The sequence below is a fragment of the Vombatus ursinus genome, unplaced genomic scaffold (assembly GCF_900497805.2).
Source record: "Vombatus ursinus unplaced genomic scaffold, bare-nosed wombat genome assembly UNPS02014909.1, whole genome shotgun sequence".
Classification (NCBI taxonomy): Eukaryota; Metazoa; Chordata; class Mammalia; order Diprotodontia; family Vombatidae; genus Vombatus; species Vombatus ursinus.
Genome location: NW_020954687.1, coordinates 5,652,430 through 5,675,941, shown reverse-complemented (window position 1 = coordinate 5,675,941; position 23,512 = coordinate 5,652,430). Strand labels below are relative to the sequence as shown.

The window sequence follows — 23,512 nt, the reverse complement described above, 5'->3', positions numbered from 1 at the left end:
GTGTGTGTGTGTGTGTGTGTGTGTGTGTGTGTGTGTGTGTGTGTGTGTGTGTGTGTTGCTAAACTGGAGGTAATCTCAGAGGAAAAGCACTAGCATTAAGGGAGTGGGAAAAGGCTTCTTATAGAAGGTAAGATTTTAGCTGAGATTTGAAGGAAGTCATTCATTCGCTGGCAAAAGCCTTTGATTTCCATAGTCACCTCTATGTAAAATGAGGTATGGAAATAAAACATTGGTAGAGGCCTGTATCATTAGAATGCATACATGCACATCCCCATACCCAGTACTTTGATTTATTTTTGTATTCAGATCCCATGCATTTTGTATTTAGTATCATGTTAAATTTACCTTTGTAAAGAAACTGTTAGGGGAAAATATAAAATATTCAGAAAGAGAAGGGATACTTTCATTTGGATGGAGGTTAAATTCCACCACTATAACTGCTTCCCTAACTTAAAGATATTCAGTCTCCATCTAGGTTTCAAGATAATGGCCAGAGCTTGATCATAATGCTTTATGCATATCCTTGATATTTATTAATGTTTACTTGAATTTGGGATTGTCAGAGCTAAATTGCTAAATTATGGTGAAGTTGTATGTTGGGTTTATTATGAGAGTCTTATTTCTATATGTTTTCATATGTGATTAAAGAGAAGGAAATTATGAGTGTTAATTTCATGTATGACTCATAGCATTAACTTTACATAGTCCTTCCTCACTTAAATCCACTTTAATGGCATGTCATGGCATCACCTCCCTGATGCATTGGTCCTCTTTGAGAACGAAGGACAATCAACAAATTGCAAAGCCAAGTATTCAGTTACTTTAAAAAAATATTTATAGTAATTACCAACTGTGTTTCATAGCTTTTATCAGCCTCATCATTTAATTCTTATTGACTTCCTTTGGAACAATTTATTATTATTTTAAGTACCTAAAAATTAGGAGTATTTTTAATAGTTATCCATGAATGGCATAATAGTATTGAGAAAAGTTGGATTCAGTTATTAAATTATAACATAAGCTCTGAAAGGCTTTGTATCATTCTTTTAAAGAGTTACAAAAAGTTTTTTTTGAAATCTCCTGACCTAATTCTTTTGTATCTGCTAATTGGTTTTTAGTAATTTCTAAATGCCTGAAAATATAGTAAACTTGTTAATTTAACTCTTTATTCCAAATGGATTAGATTTTTCTAATTAGTAGAAAATTACCATTGTAAATCAGCATTGTGACATCCTGTATAGTGGAAAGAACACTAGGCTTGGGAGTCAGGAGACCTGGATTTGAGTCCTGTCTCTGATACTTAATAGTTTTGTTGTTTATGGGTAAGTTAAGTTATTTAATCTTTCTGAGGCTCAGTTTATTTTCAGATTCACAGTAAAGCTTTTTTTATAGCCATAGACTTAGAAAATTATTACATGGTTATTTGTCATATCAAAGTTAATGTAACTTCATATTAATACTATTATAAATTCTTTGTATACCTAAGTCCCCTTCCACATACTCTACAATCCAATGACACTGTTCTCCTCTCACAAGACACTTCATCTCCCTAGTTTGTGCATTTTCACTGGCTGTCCCTCTTGCTTGAAATGCTCTTCCTCCTGCCTTCCTTGGCTTCCTTCAAGTCTCAGCTAAAATCCCACTTTCTGCAGGAAGTCTTTTCCAGATTGTTTAGTTTAGCACAGTGCTTGACATTTAGTAGGCACTATGTAAATATTTATTCCCTTCATCCAGTTTAACCTACATATATTTCCCCCCATTAATCCGTGAGTTCCTTAAGGGCAAGGGTTGTTTTTATCTTTCTTCCTGTATGCAGCCCTTAGTATAGTATCTGGAACTTTGTATGTGCTTAATAAATGCTTGTGGACTTGACTTGATGATTTCACATGTACTCTTTAATTAATATTGTTAGAGAATCATTAATGATAATGTCAAAAGCCATCAGTCATTAAAGTATCAATAATAATTTCATTAAGGTAAAATCAAGATGTATCTCTTATTTGTTAAGGTAAAGGGTTATTAAAAAGCTATACTTTAACTATACTTTAAGGTGTGATAAATGCATTAGAAGGAAAAACAAAATGCTTTGAGTTGCCAATTATGGAAAAAGTTAGAAGACCCAATCAACTAACTTGGTTTAAATCAGATGACTTTTGTGAGGGGTTGTTTATGAAGTTCTCACATTGGAGGTGCTCTAAGTTTTATCGATCACAAAATCCCAATGGTTAATAAATGATGCTTTTACTTAGTTTTTGAAAGAAATTAGCTTTAAACCTTTAATTTATGGTCCAGAATGACATGACCTAAAGATCCGATACTTTTTTGGCTTGACTTGTTGGCCAAGACAGGTAAAGAAAATATATAATATGGAATGCCAATGAGAATCAATTCAGATGTTTTCAGATTTTAGTTTGATTCTACCTGTGATCAAATATTCTTGAATATAGTATTTAGGACTGAAAGGAATCTTATAAATCATCTAGTACAACAGTTTGATTTTATATATATAAGAAATATAAACCCCAGAAGAAGAGGTGAAATAACTTGCCCCAGCTCACAGAGGTATTAAGTAGTGGAGCTGAGATTCAAACTGTGTCTTGACTGCAAAGTCACTATGACATGTCACCATTGCTTCTGTTGGCATCCACAGCCCTGCTTTTCTGAACAAATTTTATAAAATAGGTTCTGCAACTGAAAAATAGAACCTGGTTGTGGTTAAAGGATATGAACAAATAATTCTCAAAAGAATTGTAAACTATTAATTGTGTGAAATATTTATTGTTCCAGTAACTAAAAAGAAAACTATAAATCAAACTACCCAAGAATTTACCTCACACCTATTCCCACACAAAAGGTGGGAATAGTCAATGTTGGAAGGATAGTGTAAACTTGAATACATTAATGCATTGTTGCAGGAGCTATGGATTAGTACAACCCTTCTACAAAGTAATTTGGAATATTGAAAATAAGGTGATTAAAACGTTCATATCTTTTGACGCAGAGATTCCACTGCCTGGTATATACACCAAAGCATTCCCAAAAGGATGATTAAAAAAAAAAAGCTCTACGTACAAGAAAATATCATAGCAGCCTTTTAGTTTTAGCAAATAAATAACTGAAAGCAAAGTAGAGTCCATTGAGTAGGGAATGGCTAAACAAATTGTGATACATGAATGTAATATATATTACTGTGCTGTTAAGAGGTAAATTTGATGAATACAGAGAAGCATGGAAAAATTTATATAAATTGATGCAGAGTAAAGTAAATAGAGATGAGAAAATAGTATGCACAATGAATTCAACACTGTAAATGGAAAGAACCACAAAACAATGAAAGTGAATGTTGCAGAATTACAAAGAACTAGCTTGGCTCCAAATAAGAGATATAAGAAGGCACCTCACTCTACTATTTTGCCAAGGTAAAGGGGTCCACATAAGTGCACTGCTGCATTTATGCCAGATTTTGTTTCTATACTGATTAATTTTGCTGATTTTTTTTTCTTTTTTAAATCTTTGTTATAAGGGATGAATCTCTAGAAGGAAGAAAGAAGCGTAGGGAAAAATTTAGAAGATGTAAGAACAAAAGATAGTACAAATTTGTTTTTTAAAAAGTAGAATATGGTAGTGGTACTGAAGAAGACCCAAGTATCTGTAGAATTTTTGTCATAGAATGTAAGCTTCTTGAGCTTTTTATTGTTTTTCCATTTCCATTAATCATTGTATATGTTGTTTTTTCTGTTTCTGCTTATTTATCAGTAAATCAGTTCACTTAAATCTTCATATCTGTTATTTCTTGCATTGTTTCTTGCTTCCAGAATGGTTGATAACTAACTACTCTTAATGTTTTTTATTTATGTTCATTTTCTTTGTCTTTAATGTTCTCTCTCTCTCTCTCTCTCTCTTTTTTTTAGTGAGGCAATCAGGGTTAAGTGACTTGCCCAAGGTCACACAGCTAGTACGTGTCAAGTGTTTGGTCTGAGACTGGATTTGAACTCAGGTCCTCCTTACTTCAGGGCTGGTGCTCTATCTACTGTACCACCTAGCTGCCCCCTTTAATGTTTTCTAAAGAAGTATTATTACAGTAACAATTTGACATCTTTGGGGAATGAATTATTTCATGAAATAGATTTTCCAGGTAACTGAAATTTTAGCCTTTAAATACCAAAAATTATTCTATTTTGATAGAAATATTTCCAAAGTAAGTTACTGTTTCCTGGAAGAGATTACATATAAATTGTTTTTCTTGATAAATTAGAAACATCTCTCCAAAAAGTTACTCTGTTATACTTTATAATTGTGGAGTTATTGAGGTATGTAAGGTTATTTCTCTCTGTATTAAATGGCACCAGATTTTTCTGCTGACAGATAGCTCTTTCTTGTCCTACTGTCAGCTGTCACTTCTCCCTATTTTTGATGTGTCTTTTCTTCTACTCTATTGCTACATTTCAGATAAAATTGACCAACCTGTAAGCTTAATAGTGACTTTACCTTTCTTTTGGAATAAATTGCATGGGTTTTATGACAACTATATGCTATCCTAAAACTTTTTTTATTTAATTTTGGGAGTTCTCAGGCTGTGGTTCAAGAACTTCCTTTGTTTTTGTTTTTGAAATTTTAGTTTACTATATTTCAGTGTAATTGGTTTACTTTATAACTCTATGTATTTTGCTGTTTTATGCAGCTAGGTGGCACAGTGGATAGAACACTGGTCCTGGAATTAGGAAGATCAGAGTTCAAATCCAGCCTCAGACATTTATTGGCTTTTGGGCAAATCACCTAACCTCTCAGTTTCTTCATCTGTAAAATGGAGATAATAATAGCACTTGAGTTGTTGTTGAGGATCCAATGAGATAATTGTAAAGGAAATAACACAGTACCTGGCACATAGTAAATGCTATGTAAATTTTTATTATTGTTGTTGTTGTTATAATTATTATGTGTTTTAAAACATTCCAAGAGGAGGGTCCATAGGCTTTACCAGATTGCCCAAGGGATCCATGACACGAAAAATGTTGAAGGAAAAAACTCAACAACTCTGGTTTATCTCCTTATGTGTTTGTGTTCAGGATTGTTGAGATAGCTGAATTCTGACCTCTGAACATTTAGAATATTACAGAATTTAATGCTATTGTCTCTTTTCCTCCTTTTTATATCAGAGAACTATAAACCTAGAAGGAAGCTATAGTTCATCTGGTTTACATAATTTTTCACACCACTTGCCATTTCCAGACATTGTTCTGTCCAGGAATTGTTTTATCACCTTCTCTAAGGAACTCGGTTCAATTCAACAAACAGTTTTAAGTGCCTACTATGTACAAGGTGGTGTGCTTTGTTTTCTTTGGGGCATAAAGATGATGCCAGGAAGTTGCTTAATCTAAGGGGATAAGATGATTAGGTACACTAATATATATATTTACAAGGTGAAATGTAAAAAGGACAAACAGGGTGACTGGGAACAGTGCTACTGAAATTATAGAGGAGAGTTTATTTTCAGCTGCAGAGATCAGCTGAGCCTTGAAGGAAGAGGAGAAACATATCGGTAGGCAGAGAGATAACTACCACTGTATGATCTTGGGCAAATCCCTGAACTTGTTTTGGTCTTCACTTTCTGCAACTGAAAATATTTGAACTGGAGGTTTTTTACAATCCCTTCTATTTATAAACTCGTGCCCCTATAATTCACGACATCTTAATATGCAACCTTTACTTGCTCTTGTCATCTGCTGACATTTCTCCCACCTTCCTTCAGTGAGTTTCGCGCCTGACAGCCTTCCCATTCAGCCCCTTCCCTTGTAATCATTTTCACGGAGTTCTGTATCCATTTCAATTCTCTGACCTCAGCTTCTGTATCAGTCATCGACTAATGGTTATATCTTAGACCTCCCTATCACTTGGAAATGTTGCAACTTTAAGATTTCTGAATCTGAAGTTCTGCTCCCTGTTCTCTTTCTTTGACTGCTTTAGATGTGTCTTTTTCTCTCCACTCACATGGCTACCATTCCAGTTGAGACCCTTGTCACCTCTCACCCAGTTTATTAATAGCTTTCTCATTGGTCTGCTTGCTTCAAATATCCCCTCTGTGATTTGGCTATACTGGCCTTTGTCTTGTTCCTCACACATCATACTCCATCTCCCATCTCTGTACCTTTGTACTGGCTATTCCCCATGCCTGGAATGCTTTTATTTTATGCTTAATCTTTATTAAGGCTACCTTTCATCTATACTGTATGTCTCATGAGGAATACTCTATGCAAATCTTTGGAATTTAATACCTAAATAAAGAAAACTTTAACTTTGTTTTTCATTTTCATTATTGAATGTCTTTAGAATTAAGCAATCTAGGATTATAAACTTAGAGGCAGAAAGTGCCTTCTTAGAGGTCATCTTATCTAAACCTCTCATTTTACAGAGAAAAGTATTAAGGTCTGGAAAGGTTGGTGATTTACCCAAAGTCACATAGGTGGTAAATGGCACAACTGGGATTTGAATCTGCTGTCTGTCTTAAAATGCTGCACTAGTGAAAACAACTTAGTGGTAGAAGGTGTTATTGCATATTCAATCCAACAAACATTTACTGTGAATTACTAGGTAAAATACTAAGGTAAAAACTATACAATCCTTGTTGCTGAGACACTCTTAATAATTTTTTTGGGCATGTATACAAATAAATATACTAACAGAGTGTGATAGAGATAAAAAAGATATGCAAGTTCTGGGAAAATTTGAAAGAGATAAAAATTTTAACTGGGGATAAGAAGAGGGATTAGGAAAGCTTTATGGAGGAAGTAGCAAGCTTTCAAGGAAGAAAAGGATTTTATTAGGTAGAAATGTACTTTCTAGGCTTGATAAGTGGCCTGTACATGTGTACAGAAGAGCAATATAGGATGATAATAAAGCAGTTAGCTGGGCTGGAATGTAGATTGCATGAAAAACTTATATGAAGTAAAATTGGAAAGGTATTAGAGCTAGATTGTGGAGAACACTAAATACCAAGTTAAGGAGTGTATGCTGCAACAATCAGAATTATACATAAACTATAACTGCCTGTGCATGTCATCTTGATCCGTGTTTAGTTGGTATTCATTTAAAAGTGTTTTCATGGTTTTTCTTTTTTAAATAGATATTTGATTTAATGGATGCCAAGGCTCGTGCTGACTGCATCAAAGAAATAGATCTCCTTAAAGTAAGTACTAAATAAAAATTTGAAAATGTTTTACTATATTGACAGCAGGGGTTAATTACAACATATTTGTAAGACAAGATTTGAAAAAATCCTATTGTGCTAAATATAATTATGGTAATAATTTTAACATTGAGAGATGTAAGGAGAGATTTCCTACTTCAATTCCTTTATTTTATAGATGAGGAAAATGAGACCTTAAAAGTTGTGACTTGCTTAGGTAGTAAGTAGCAGAGTCAATATTTGAACTGAGGTCCTTTTTTTTTTTTTTTCCAAATCCAGTTCCATCTTTATATAATGAAAGAAGTTCCAAGATATAATTAATAACCTAATTGTTTCAAGGGTAGATAGGTGGCACAATAGATAGAGTGTCGAGCCTGGAGTCAGGAAGACTCATCTTCTGGCCTCAGATGCTTTACTAGTTTTGTGAGTCTTCACAAGTCACTTAATCCAGTGTGCCTCAGTTCCTGATCTCTAAAATGAGCTGGAGAAGGAACTGGCAAACCACAATCCAGTATCTTTCTCACAAAAACCCCAGTGAGTCATGAAGAGTCAGACATAACTGAAACAACTGAACAACAAAAATTGTTTCAAGCAGTACTTGATACAATGGAATTTCAGTAGAAAGAATGTTGGCATCTTATGTTAACTGTAAATGATTTTACTAATCAATCAGTAAACATTTATTAAGTGCTGCTGTGTGTCAGGCACTGTGCTAAGTGCTGGGGATACAAAAAAAAAGCAAAAGACAGCTTCTACCCTCAAGGAATTTACAATCTAATTTTACAGGTCAACAGAGATACATTTTAATGTAAAATTAGCATATGGTATTAGGACTATAATCCAAGTAATTATGACTTGGAAAAAGGTACATATATGCTTAGGGAAAGCAAGAGTTGAATGTGGTTCAAATGACACAAGATTGTGTCGTGTGTGTGTGTGTGTGTGTGTGTATGTGTGTTTTCATTCCTTTTGAAACTGGCTTCCAGATATGTGTAGAACAGATGTAGAGAGTATTAAAGATTCATTTTCTCAGTATCCCATCTACTAAGGTTATGTACTTGTGACTTAAGTTATTATTCATCTATTCTCAGGCATTTTTTGCTTAGGCTACTTGTGTTACTAAGGTGGTATAGTTATAAAAGTTGTACAAGACTTGAGTATCAAGCACATGGAGCTAGATCTAGGTTAAAAATGCTAAGACCAGGAACTAGAGTATTTGTACACCCAAAATAAGTTTTAAAAATTCTGCCTTGCTGTGTATTACTATTCACTAGAGGTTTTGAATCTTTACTATGATCATTGTGAATTAATATATTACAAAATACTTATATTGCCTGTTAAGGAGAGGTTTTTTTTTACATTTCTAATATTTAAAAGTATCTTTCATTGTGTCCATCCTAGCCCACCCCATCAGCCTCCCATGTTGGCATTTTGTGCTCTCTTTTGCCTAGCTCTAGTCCTATCTTTGGTAGAATGTAATAACAACAACAACAATAAGTAGCATTTTTATAGCACTTTGAAAGCCCTTTACAAATATTTCATTTGATCTTCACAACAATCACAACGGGTGGGTATTGTTATTGTACCCATTTTGCAAGTGAGGCAGCTCAGGCAGATAGAGGTTAAATGATTTGCCTAGGCTCACATGACTTAATCAGGCTGAATTTGAACTCAGGTCTTCCTGACTACAGCTCTAACACTCTATTTGCTGCAGCATGTAACTGCCTTAAAGATCAGTCTTAAATATAGTGACAGTCCAGAAGTTCTGGATTAGAAGTGTTGCCTTTACACGTATGTCAGGTAATCTCCAGATATACTCAGGCTTCTCAGCCTCCATCTGGTTCCATCCTGTACTCCTAATTCCATATCCATTCTTACATATACCCTGACCACTATCTATTCCTTTGTTCCTGTCTGCATCTAAACCGAAGGAAAGTTTTTTGATGGTAGGCACAAGAATAGCTAGTTATTCCATGGTCTCCTTCCCTGGTGGTTGTTTGGAATTTGTCTCAGGAAATATCCATTTTTCTAGATGGAAGTTAGGTACCTTGCTTTGGAAAAACTCTGGGAAGTTTCAATGTGGGAAAAATTCAAATTATGAGGGAAGCCAAGTTTTGCTGAACTGCTATTTTTTTCTTTATTATTCTTTGTTTTAAAAAATGACTTGCTGGGTAGGAGAGGGAGAGGGGATCTATTCAGAAATGAAGGTGAAATTTAAAAAAAGATAACTAACATTTTTTTTAAAATAGTGGCAGAAACACTAAATCTTTGAATAAGCTGAAATAGGTGGAGAATGGTTAGGACAACAGAAAGGCTTATTTTTCTTTTATGTTATATTAAGAGGGGCAGCTAGGTGGCGCAGTGGATAGAGCACCAGCCCTGGAGTCAGGAGGACCAGAGTTCAAAACCCAACTCAGACACATAACACTCACTAGCTGCATGACTCTGGGCAGGTCACTTAACCTCAATTGCCCTCACCAAAAAAAAAGAAAGAAAGAAAGAAAGAAATTAAGAGAGAAATATATTAGGGGAAAGAAGAGAATCAGAAATGTGATAGGGCTACAACTTGGACAAGATAGAGTAATGGTAAGACAATAAAGTGAAAGCAAAATTCTTTAGCTTTTATTTCGCTTTTGTTTTCTTCATCCAAAAGATCACCTTCAGACAGGAAATAGTATAAGGATAATAGGGAGTTGAAATATCCCTACTAAAAAATTAATTGAAAGATAATAAAAAGGTACTTTTAAAATTTAAGTTACCAGGCCCAGAAAGACTCTCTCCTTGGATACTGAAAGAACTAGTGGATTTGATTTCTGAACCATTATCAATGATCTTTGTAGGATCATGGGAAAAAAGGAGCTAGGGGATTCGGGTTGGAAATTTAAGATGCCGTAAGGTATAATTAAAGTCAGTTTTATCAAGAATCAATTTAGAAGAATGCAAGGTTAAAATAAAACACTACTCCCTTCTTTTTCCAGAGTTAGCTCAACAATTAGATCAGGAAAGCATTTCCTCAGGTTCTTGTACAGTTCCTTTCTGCTACAATTCAAACTGAAGGACATACAGCAACAGCAATCCCTGAATTGGCATTCTTGTTATTTATTTCTCACATACGACATTCCAAATCCCATCTCCCTGACTTTTTATTGCCTGTCACCCATTTGTATAATGTCTTCCCTCCTCACATCTGCCTCTTAGAATTCTTACTTTCCTTCAAGACTCAGCTCAAATGCTAACTCCTATTGTATCAGTCCTTTCCTCATCTTCATTATAGACAAATACATCCATGTACACACATATAACATAGTAGAAATTCACATTTATTTTTAGTACTTTACAATTTTTTCATGACATTTTCCTCACAACAGTTCTTTGAGATATACATACTTCAAGTATTAGCCCTGTTTTCTCAATGAGAAACCCAAGCTTTTGAAAGGTCTAGGACTTATATAAGGTAAACTACATCAAACTTGCTGTGAAACTTGATCCTAGATTTAGTTAAGTTCATTCCTCTTTCCACTCTCCCATGTTCTAGAGTTGACAAGATGTTTTGTCTCTTCATATTCGTTAACTACAACTTTGATTAAGTTGCCTCTTCAAATTCAGAAACTGCCGATTAAAACATAAAGAAAAATAACACTGTGCCTTGCATGTTGGTTATGCTTAATAAATGGTTGAAATTAAATTGAATAAAGAGATATCACATAAAAAGTTTAACAAGCCACCCAGTTATTAAGGAGGTATCTTATCTCCTATGAGTATATTATCCAGTGTTTCCTTTATATAAAGATAAAGCCTGAATTGACCACTTGCCACTTAAAGATCTCAAGGAGAAAGCCCATTTTATTCTCTTATTAGGTCTGCCAACTCCCTAACCTGTAAATAATTGGGAAAGGCAAATATTAGATACTGACATAGGACTTCCTGATGATTGTGAAGGACAGCTTGCTTTCTTTCTCTAGCAAATTTTGAAATATCCTTAAAGAGAAGGTCTCACCTTCTGCTTAAATTAGGTGTACCATTTCTATATTGTAGAATAGAATATAGAATTCTATATCAATTCTGGCGGTATCATGGACCTCAAGTCAGATCAGGCCGTGCATCCATTTTTGCCTGTTCTGCTTTACCGGGTATTGTCAGCACCTCACTCTGATCCATGAATCTTCCATCTATTTTATAATCTTATTTCCACCAATATTTTTTTATCGTGATGCTAGTATGGGCTTCCTCCCTTGCTGGAATTTCTTTTTGAAGTATCCAAATCTTTTCTGAACAATCAGAAATTTTTAGCATGAGGTGCCTTGAAGAGTTAGACTACTAGCATCTACCAGTTTTAATTCCATATAACTTGGGTTCTTAAGTTATTCTTGAGAAATCATGGAAAATTATAGAAATGTCAGAAAAATATAGAGAGGTAAATGTGAGGATTTTCATAACAGGGAAAGAAAATGATTTCTTCAAACCATGGACTAATGAGTTTCACCTTGATTCCCTAGCAAAATTATGCAGTAGATCTCTAACAGATAGTTGGTGAGCCCTTTAAAAGGAATCAGCCATTACTGAGCACCATTTGAATTTACTGAAAATAAGTCATGTGAAATTCATTCCCCCCCCCCTTTTTTTGACACAGTTACTAGACTAGTAAATTAGAGAAATGCTGTAGATAAAATGTGCCTTGATTTCAGCAAGATATTTATTTTCCAGTCTTTTCTGTTATCTTTGTGAATACATGGGCTATTTAATAATCCTTAGGTGGAATCTTAGCTGGTAAAACATCCATGTACAAAGAATATTGAATTAGATATAGGAGAAAGGACTGAATGCAGTAGTGTCAGAACCTGGGTTTGAATCCTGGATCAGTTTAGTAGCTGTGAGACTTTGAACAAGTCACATACCCTCTCTCTCTATTTTCTTATCTGTAAAATGAAGAGGAGTTGGACTTGTCTCTCATCCAATCAAACTGACCTGCTAGCTGTTCTCTATGAGATATTCCATTACTAACCTGGGTACCTTTGTACAAACAATGCCCCCTCTCCAGAATATCTGCTCTCCACTTTTTCACCTTGCAGAATCCCTAGCTTCTATCAAAGCACAATTCAGGTACACACTCTCCCTCTTGAAATTACTTTATATTACTTTGTATATTTCATGTTTACTTATTTACATTTTTATTCCCTCTAATAACATAAGTTCCTTGAGGATTGGTTCTGTTTCGTTTCTGATCTCGTATTCCTTTTTCTTAGCACTCTGCCTTCACTTAGCAGGTACTGAATAAATATCTGCTGTATAGAATTGAGTTGGATTGGTTGACTTCTGAGGTCCTTTGTGGCTCTAAAGCCTATATAGAATCTTATTTTAATGAATCAGTATCGCAGCCTTCAGGAAGGGCACTCCTGGTGGGTCTGTACTTGTAGGCATAGTCAACATTTTAATTAATGACTTGGATGAAGACACAGGAAACACGCTTATGAGATTTACAGATGGTAAAATTTGAAAGGGTTAATTAATAATATGTGAGATCACAGAAATATGACTCAGTTGTCTTGATGGACTGAAATGGACTTAAATGAAGAAGGATAAATATGAATTACTACATTAGGGGGTTTTTTGGGGGGGGGGGGCTGGTAATTGCAAATGTGTGGAATGAAGGAAATCTAACCTAGCAGGAGTTTGTGTGTATAAACCTTTAGGAATTTTAGTTAGTGGCAAGTTTAATGTGACCTAGTAATTGAGAAGTAGCTGATAAGAGAGCTAATGTAAACTTTACTAGCATCAGTAGAAATATGAAAGCCATATCAAATTAGGTAATAGTTCTCTGAATTTAGTACTCTCTACGGTACTCTGAATTTATTACATCACATCTTGAAAACTGTTCAGCTACAAGCATTATATTTTAAGAAGAATAAATTGAAGCCAGCCCATGACCAAGCCTTAAAATATGAGAAACAAGGAAAAGAGCCGAGAATATTTAGCTGGGAGAAGAGAAGCTTTTTAATGCTGGATATGATGACTGTGTTTTGTATGCATTAGACTATAAACTCCTTGATGGGAGGGATCCTTGTCTTTGTATATTACCCACCATGGTGGGTAATGTTTGATGAATTAATAGGGGTTAGACTTAAAGAAAGATAGTATTTGTACCTAGGTGGCATAGTGAGTAAAGCACACTGGACTTGCATCAGGAAGACCTGGGTTCAAATGTAGTTCTGTGACTTTAGGATCACTTTGTGCCTCAGTATTCTCATCTGTAAAATGAGGAGGTTGTACTCAAGTGCCTCTGAGTTTCATTCATAATTCTATATATCTATAATCCTGTAACTTTAAATGTTTATCATAATTATGCTTCGTTCTAGTGTGCTGAACCCCACAATCAAAGGTTGGAAATTATAGGGAGATAGATTTTGATTCACTGTAGGAAAGAATCTTTGTAGCAATAAGATTAGCAAGAAAGTTGAATAGAAGCAGAACAACTTTCACTATAACAGCAACATTATAAAAATGAATGACGTTGAAGACTTAATTCTGATCAAGGCAGTGATCAGCCATATTTCCCAAGGACCCAGTGTTGAAGCATGTGACCCACCAACTGACAAAATTTGAAGGAGAATTGAACATCTAAAATGAGACATACATTTTTGTACACAGTCATTACGGGAATTTGTTTTTCTTGACTATGCATGTTTGTCAGAAAGGGTTTATTTTTCATTTTTCCCTACAGTGAAGATGATAGAGAGGAAGGAAAAAAATTGTTAATTGAAAAAAATTGTAATCTGGCATATGCCCCCAGTGCGCAGACCTTTTTGACAGTCTCCTGAAGCAGACTTACTACTCAAAATTTTTGAATACATAGGATTACAAAGGAAATCAAAAATTTGTGAAAGGAAATTTATTTTTCCCCATCCAAGTTACCTGATACCTGTGTGGACCCCACATTAAAAATCTTGCTCTAGAAAGTAACTTCCTAATTGCCAAATTCAAAGTCATTTTTCTAAGTTTTATTCTTGGGTCTCACTGTAACATTTGACATAATTTACTGTCTCCTCCCTTGAAATTTTTTACTACCCTTTTTTTTTCTTATTACCTCTTTGATCATTTTTTTTCCCATTTCTTTCCTGGATTATCTTCCTAATATTGCTTCATAAATTTGGGCATTTCTTAATAGTGTTCTCTTTTTCTTTTTCTGTGGGCTCTTCTTAAATAATCTTTTCCTCTCCTAAGAATTTTATTATTGTCTTCTATAAAAAGTCTCCAACTTTTATATCTTTAATCTCATTCTCTCTGTCAAACTCTAGTCCTACCTTCTCAACTTTCAGTATGTCAGACTACAAAACCAGTATATCTGAAACCAATGCCATCTTCCTTCCTGCTGTCACTCTCTTCTTACCCTGAATTCCAGCTCTTCCCCTGAGTTCCCACTTTATATGTTGCTGTTAATAACACTACTATTCTCCCAGTTACCCTGCCCCAAAACTTTGGAGTCAACTTTGATTCTTTTCTATTTTTCTCCGTTCCAGTAGATTGCAGAGTCCTGGAGAGTTAAGTTTCATATTTTTCTTGAAAACGACTTCTTTCCATTTCTATTGTCACTACTCTAGTTTAAGTTGTAATTACCTTTTGTCTGTGGTGTGCCTATAACGTCTTAATTTGTCTCCTCACCTCTATTTCTCCTCCAGTCTGTCACCAGATTAAACTTCCTAAATTTTGCCACTCCCGTTTTTATCCTTTAGTGCTGGGGTTCTTAACATTTTCTGTCATGAATCATTTTTGCAGACTAGTGAAATCTATTGACCCCTTCTCAAGTCAAGTCAGTATGCATTTATTATGCTGTTTTTTTATGTGCCAGGCACTGTGCTAAGCATGGGGATTCAAAGAAAGGCAAAAAACAAAAACCAATCCTTGCTTTCAAGGAGCTCACAGTCTAATGGAGGAGACATTATGCAAATGACCATATAGACAGGACGTGAACAGGATAAATGAGAGATAATCATAGAGAGAAGGCCCTAGCTATAAGACTGATCAGGAAAAGGGTTCTTGTAGAAGATAAGATTTTAGCTGGGACTTGAAGGAAGCCAGGGAAGCCAGGTGATGAAGACGAGAAAGGATAGAATTCCAGGCATGGGGGACAACCAGTGAAAATGAAGGACGTGGGAGGTAGGAGTGTCCTGTGTGAGGAACAGCATGGAGGCCAGGGTCACTGAATTGCAGTTTATGTGGAAGGGAACAATGTGTAAGGAGACTGAAAAGACAGGAGAGACTGGGCTATAAAGGGTTTTAAAAGCCAAAAAGGATTTTCTATTTTATCCTAGAAGTGAGGGAGAACTACTAGAGTGAGAGGAGGTGTATAGAAGAGATGTTACAAGGTCCAATCTACAGGATTTGGCAACTGATTGCATGTAGGTGGGGAGAAATTGTAAAGAGTTAAGGATGACACCTAAGTTGTGATACACAAGATTATAAAGAAACCAATTATATTGAAATAGTTTTCCACAATATGTAATATGTATAGATGGGGGTGTATATATGTATGTTTGTGTGTGTGTGTATGTATGTATACACACACACATATAGTACATGTGTGCACGTACATATATATACACACACACTATATATGTGCACATACATATATAACGAGTTCGTGGACCCCAGATTATGAACCCTAGTTCTGAGTATTAAGAAACTATCTAAGTCCAAACCTTTCAACATGACCTTTTAGCGCCTCACAGTATGACTCCAACTTATCCATATAGTTTTGTGCCCCATACTCCCTAGCATATATGCAGAGTTTCAGCTAAATTGAAATACTTTATATTCCCTAAACTTTTATTCCTCTTTCTTTCGTTGCTAATGTTATTCTTTCTATGTATGATGTCTTCAAGGTACATCTCAGCTACTTTTTTTATGAAGATTTTTCTGACTTTTCCCAACTGGAAATAATCTCTCTTTCATCTAAATTCCTAGCACTTTGTATTTCTCATTTAACATTTAGGCAGCATCATGTAGTGGAAAAAGTAATAGACTTAGAATAGACCTGAATTCTGATCTTACTAATTTGTGAGACCTTAAAAAAGTGACTTAACCTACTTTGTCTCAGTTGCCTCATCTGTAAAATGAGAGTGATAATTCTTGTCTTTATAAACCATCACTCACTCCATAAATATTAATTGTTGTTGCTGCTATGTTATTTTAACCTAGTTATTAGGTTACAAATTCCTTCAAAGAAGAATTTCTATTTTACTTGTCTTCATTTTACCCATAATGCCTCAAATATAGGAAAAGCTCAATAAATATTTGAGTTGTCAAGTAATAATGTATTGTTACAAAATAAAATGGTATATATTAGTGTAATGTAGACTTTCTTAAGTTGAGAAATTAAATTTGTTTTCACTTTGTAGAGTAAAGAAATAATAATTTTTTGTCTATTTTCTTTCTTAGCAACTGAACCATCCAAATGTAATTAAATATTATGCTTCATTCATTGAAGACAATGAACTGAACATAGTTCTGGAGTTAGCAGATGCTGGCGATCTCTCTAGAATGATAAAGGTAGGATTTGTTATTACTACTCTTCAACTTGTACTCTTATAAGTAAATATGGAAAAGTTAATATAAATTTGATAAATAAACATGGAAATCTGGAACAATTTATGTATTTAAAACCAAAATGTATTAGGTTTCAGTGTTAAATAGAAGGTGAAATGCCAAGGGGCCTGCTACAAAGAGATGTACTTAACTCTAGTACCAGCATAAAAATCCTTCAAAAACAAAAAAACAAAAACTGGGGAATAGCAGGAAGCAGGAACTAACTCATTCTGATCTTGTCATCACTTGATTTTTGTTGTTGTTGTTGCCACTAAGCAATGAGAGAAGAGGGACAGAGACCCATTTTACAGATGAGAATACTGAAGAAGCGAGACTGAAGATAACCTGTCTCCCTCCCCCATCTTTTTTTATGTGCGTGAGGCAGTTGGGGTTAAGTGACTTGCCCAGGGTCACACAAATTGTAAGTGTCAGGTGTCTGAGACTAGATTTGAACTCAGGTCCTCCTGACTCCAGGGCCGGTGCTTTATCCACTGTACTACCTAGCTGTCTCGCCTGTCCCCTTTTAAAGCAAAGAATCCTAAAATATAGCTTGAGGAGGAGGCATTGCAGTTCTAGATATTCTTGGGTGTAGAGATAAGAGACCCTTCATAGAGAAACCATTGGTTTGGAAATGTAAGATGTTGGAACTGGCAGATTTTAATTTTAAAAAGGCATTCTGCACCCATTTCTGCCATAGAGCAGCTTCAGAGAGTTAGGGCTATATGATATCAACTTATCCTTAGAACCTCCCTCATTTATTGTCACCTAATCATTATTCATCAATAGGTAATATTGTCAGGGAATGTAGATCTCAGATGGGAGAGAAAAGGGATGTTCTTGGTGATCTGCTTTAGTTATTATTTTCTTCATCCCTACTCATAACCATACCTAGGTGACAATGGAATGAGGAGCTCCATTAACTTTACTTATATGAATGCTTTAATTTTCAGTCAGACACATGATATTACTGATGTGTATATGCCTTCTAACAATCACATTATATTCTATCCTAACTTTCTCATCCTGTGTAGTTTTTATCTGTCTCATTCCATAAATATTCCATAAAAGATGTATGCAGTGCTCAGGACACCTTACTCTAGATAGTTTGATATTTTGTGAAAATTTATACAGGCCTCAGAGTGTCTTGTTACGCTGTACGTGGTATTGATAACGTCTTTGTAACACTTCTCACGTGCAGCTCATCATTGTTAATATGCTGCAGCCTACTTCCATCCACCATGCATCTTTGCATTGCCTTCTAGGTCACTAGAAATGTTGATTCCTCAAAAGTTTGTTATATTCCATGGTTTTTCGCCATATAACGTCACTGCAAGGTCACATGGATGAGAGGGATCGATTTTTGCTTAAATCCCATCTTTGCTACTTATTGTTTTTCGACCTTGGAGAAGTTCCTTAATCTCTGTGAACCTTAATTTCCTCATCATACTGAAAATTTCTGGTCCTGATCTTGTGAGGAGGAGAAGGAGGAGGATACAGCCATTACCACAGATGGTTATAAAGGTGACTTCTACCCAATCATGTTGTGTAGCTCTATAGTTTGAAACAACTGCTTCCCAAATCATAGAATCTCAGCATTGGAAAGGATTTTAGAAGCCATCTAATCTAACTTATTTGTAGGAAAGAATCCCATCCACAACATCCTTACAAGTGGTCATTTAGCATTTGCTTGAATCAAGGCCTCAAGTGAAATTCACTCACAAGGCAGTCAATTCCACTTTTGAGTAGCATACTTACAACACACCTGTCTACACCTCTGCATCTTCTTCCCATTGTTCCTACTTCTGCCTTCTGGGGATCCAGCAGAACACAGCTAATCTGTCTTCCACCTGACAGCACCTCAGATTATTAAAAAATGTCTTTCTTTGTCCTCTCTGGTTAAACATCTCCAATTCCTTCATGAATTCCCATTTGGTCTTGAAGTCCTTCAATATCCTCTTCACTCCTTCTGGATCTGAGTTGGTTGATTAGTTCCCCATGTGTTTACATTGGTCTTTTTAGTCAAGTTTCCCTTTTCTTCCACATTAGAACTGCCTCATTTAAGACAATGTTTGGAGAAGTTTTTTTTTTTTTTCTGTTTTTACTTCACCTTCATTTCACAGTGTATCCCTCTCCCCTCCCCACCAAGAACCATCCTTTAAACAAATAATAAGAAAGATGAGAAAGGAAAAGCAGTTCAGTCAAACTAATGAACACATCAATCAGTTAATAATACATTTTATATAGTTTTTTATATTTACATTTATTATATTATGTTATAATATACATTTATATGGTGATTTAAGGTTTACAAAACCTTTTACAAATGTCATTTGATTTTCACACCAGCTCTGTGAAACAAGTGTTTTCATATTTACAATTGAGAAAACGGAGACTGAGAGAGGTTGAGTCAACCAGTAAGTATATGTGTGTTGTAGGATTTGAACTCAAGTTTCTTGATTTCAATTTCATCCTTCTATCCAGTATGACACCAGAAGTATATGCAGTGTTACACATCCATGTTCCCCTATGTCTATAAAAAGAGAGGAGGTACACTCTCATATCTTTTTGTTGAAACCAGGCTTGGTCATAATAATTACACAGTTTCAATTTTTTGTTGTTATTCTTTCTACTTTAATATTTATTTCTCAGTTCTTCTTACTTCACTTTTCAACATTTTATATGTCTTATGCCTCCCTGTATTCTTTATATTCACCATTTTTTGTAATGCACTAATATTTCATCACATTAATGTGTGACATTTCATGTAACCATTCCTCATTCAATGGACATCTACATCTTTGCTATTTCAAAAAATGCTGCTACTGTGTTCGTGAATTCTGACATTCCTTTATCTGATCGTAATCTGTTGTTATTCCACCACTCTCTCTGCCTTACAGCTCCATATCCCATTCTTTGTCTTCATCATGGCCTCTACTCCCTCTTTCCTCAGTTTTTCCCCAGGCTTTTACCATTATATTGGCTAGACTTTATCCCTTTTCCCATCTTGCCATGGTGAACCAGTTCAGCACTGTAGTGTTCTCTTCTCTTGAGCGCCTTGTACCTTTATCCTGTTGAAGATCTTGCCCTGTCAAACCTCAGCCTTGGATTATTCTTGCTATGAGTAGGCCTTTGCCTACTCACGTGCTGATGGATGAAACTGGAGAAAATCACAGAACCATACTGATCACTACAGATTTGTTACAGTAATCTCAACTGGGCCCTACCTGTTGCTGCATTATCCTTTTGACACTTCCCTAATTAACTTGATATGCCCACTCACTGCAGTGGCTTTTTTAAACATTTTCATCTTTTGTCAAACATCCTTCCACTGTCTCAGCTGAAGATGTTGCCTTATATTTCACTGAAAAAATTCAGGCCATTTGGAAGAGCTCACTCTTCTCCATTCCTCCTTATATTATTCAGATTCCTTTGAATACTGCCTCTTCACCCCTGTCTTGCATAAAGAGGTGACCCTTCTCTTTGCCAAAGCAAAAACCTCTATGTACACAAGTGATTATTATCCCTATTTCACTAATCTTTAATCTTCCAGTCTGCTGACTGCTACCCCATTGCCTATAAACATGTCCATCTCTCCCCATCCTTAAAAAGCCCTCACTTAACCCATCCATCCCTGCTAGCTATCATCCCATATCTCTCTTCTTTTGTGGCTAAACTCTTTGAGAAGGCTGTCTATAGTAAGTGTTTCTCTACCTCCTTTCTTCTTACTCTTTGCAATTTGCATTTTGACCTCATCATTCAACTGAAACTGCTCTCTCCAAAGTTACCAACAATCTCTTAATTGCCAAATCTAATGGGCTTTTCTCAATCCTCATTCTTCTTAATTATCTGCAACCTTTGACCTTGTTGATCACCTTTTCCTCCTTGACACTCATTTCTCTCTAACATTTTGTGACATTGCTCTCTTTTGCTTCTCCTCTTATTTATTTGACTCCTCTTTCTCATTCTCCTTCCCTAAATCTTCATCTGTTATGATTATTAGCCATATGTGTTCCTGAAGGAGTAGTATAGAGGGAGAACGCAAGTGATTTTTTTCTGAGATTACTTCCAGCTTATTGTATCTCCATCTTGTTTGTACATAGTTGCTTCCATGTTGTCTCACCCACTAGAGTGTGAGCTTCTTGAGAACAGGACTGTTCTTTTGCTTTTCACTGTACTGCCTTCTCTTATCACAGTGCCTGGCATATAGTAGTCAGTCAGTCAGTAAACATTTATTAAGTGCCTCTTATGTTCCAGGCACTGTGTAAAATGCTGAGAATACAAAAAGAGACAAAAGACAGTCTTGGTACTCAAGGAGTTCACAGTCTAATGGAAGAGACAACAAGCAAATGCGTATATATAAACAATATGCAGAATAAAGGAAGTAATTAAAAGAAGGAAAGTACTAGAATTTAGAGGAGTTGCAAAAGACTCTCTGTAAAAATGTGATTTTAGTTGGAATTTAAATGAAGTCAATTAAGCCAGTAGGTGGAGATGAAGAGGAAGAACATTCCAGGCACGGGAGACAGCTAGAGAAAATGCCTGGAGCTGAGAGGATTGTCTTCTTCACTGGACACCAAGGAGGCCAGTGTCACTGGATCTTGAATATGTGCCAGAGGGTAAAGTGTAAGAACTCTTGAAGGTGGGGGATAGGTTGTAAAGGACTTTGAGTGCCAAACGGAGTATTTTGTATTTGTTTGTGGAAGCAACAGGGAGCCACTGGAATTTATTGACTAGGAGAGTGGCATGATTGCACCTGCACTTTAGGAAAATCATTTTGGTAGCTGAATAGAGGATGGATTGAAGTGGGAAAAAAACCAAGGTAGGTAGGCAGACTCACCAGGAGGCTTATGCAGTAGTACAGGAGTGACGTGATAAGGACCTGCAACAGAGAGGTGGAAGTATCAGAGGAGAGGAGGAGGTATATTTGAGAGATATTGCAAAGGTGAAATTGACAGTCCTTGGCAACAGCGACTGCAAGATCAAGGGTATAACCGCCTTTGTATGGGGCTGGGGTAGAGTGGAGGAATAGGTCATGGAAAATGAGGAGGTTGAGTGGTTATGTTGATGAAAAGTCATTACATGTGATAAAGTCTCCAGACTTGAGGTGAGAAAAATTGTATCTTATTCATTAAGGACGGAAGAGGAATGACTTGGATTGCTGCCAAGATTGTGATTGAGTAGTAGAGATAAATTGTATGTTTACTGAACGATGGAAGTTGGGAGAGAACCTGAAAGTGTCGCTGGGGAACACAGAGTGTCCCAACTCCCTCACCTCAACCAGTGAGCCAAGGGGAATGAGTAAAGGTGTAGACAGTACTAGAGTAAGAGAAGAAAAGATTTTTCGATGAAGGAACGTTTGTTGCCTATGAAACAGGCGTTCCAGATGGCACAGTGGAAAGCAAGTGGCGTTTGTGAATTTTGGAGTGCCAGGGTTGAGGGGGATAGGAGTAAGAAATTGAGTAGTGGGCTTAGGGAATGAATTTTGGATGATGATGTCCAGGGGTTCAGAATAACTGAGATGGGAAAAGTATGACCAGGTCTAATAATATCCATTATTGAGTGGAAGGCACCACTTCTCAGATAAGGCTGGAGGTGGAGTTGGAGACAAGTGCGACATGAAATCGAAGGCACACAATCAGACAGTCCAATGGGAGGCCTTGTTCACCATTCTTTTTTCCTCTAAAGACTGGAAATTAGGCAGTCAATAACACAGCAGGAGATGGAAGTCGAGCCTGGAGATCACATTCCCCATGACTTTCCTCTCTTCTTCCCTCAAGGGGCTCCTGTGGAGCAGGAAAGGAAAGGCCTCAGGCCAAAGGGAAGGTTGGTCCCAGAGGTTCTCCAGATCACGATTGGGAGATGAGGCTGTAGATGAGGAAGTAGAAATTACCTTGTGATGGCACAGATGGAAGTCATTCAGCCAACCTTTAGAAGCTTTCCCTCAGAGGGCGCACAGCAAGAAACTGAAGAGGCATATTGACAGGAAGGCCTTGCATCTTTTTTCCCTTGAGGCTGGAGATCAGATGGGAGCAGGAGGAAATAGAAGTCTCTGAGCATAGAAGGAGGTCACTTTGAGGCAGATCAGAGTCACCCTGCGGGGTCCCCTTGCTGCTTTCCTTTAGGGGACACACATAGAGGATGAGAGGCTGTCAGAGGAAGGTCTCACTCCTCTGCTCATCTGAGCCTAGAGATCCTACATAAGAAGTACTTAATAAATGCTTGTCAACTGAATGACTGTTTTGGTTTATAGCAAACCCTTCTCTTTGTCTTTGACTTTCTTGGAGTGTATGCTTTGTAATAAGAACTCTTGGTCAAAAGATTTGAACAGTTGAGTGAAGTCTCCCATAATCTGAGATTGTTTTCCAGAGTTGTTGAAACAAATGAACAGTTCCACCAAAACTATATTGATGTGCCTATCTTTCCTCAGTCTGTCTACCACTTCCCATTTCCATCTTTTGTTATCTTTCTAATTTGCTGAATGTGAGATGAAATGTGAGGTGTTTTCATTTTCATTTCTTTTTTAATTACTGATTTGGAACAATCTTATGGTTATTCATATCCTCTGACCACTTACCACTGGAAATTGCTTTTGGTGTTACGTATTTGTATTAGTTCCCTAGATATGGAAAAATCACTGGACTTTAAATTTCACTGGTATAGAGAACTCTTAGATGAAAATACCCCTCTAACAATCTCTCTCTCTAACTCCCTCTACCTTTACCCTGCAATATTTAGACTGAGGGAGTTGCC

General features: G+C 36.1%; 1 protein-coding gene across 1 annotated transcript in view; it reads left to right on the top strand.

The window, feature by feature from the left end:
- The window catches only part of NEK7 (NIMA related kinase 7), a 195,951-nt gene that overhangs the window by 109,258 nt on the left and 63,181 nt on the right, over positions 1-23,512 (top strand). The window contains 2 exon segments of the mRNA XM_027843469.1: positions 7,121-7,183; positions 16,616-16,726. Coding sequence (XP_027699270.1) covers positions 7,121-7,183; positions 16,616-16,726 — 174 coding nt within the window.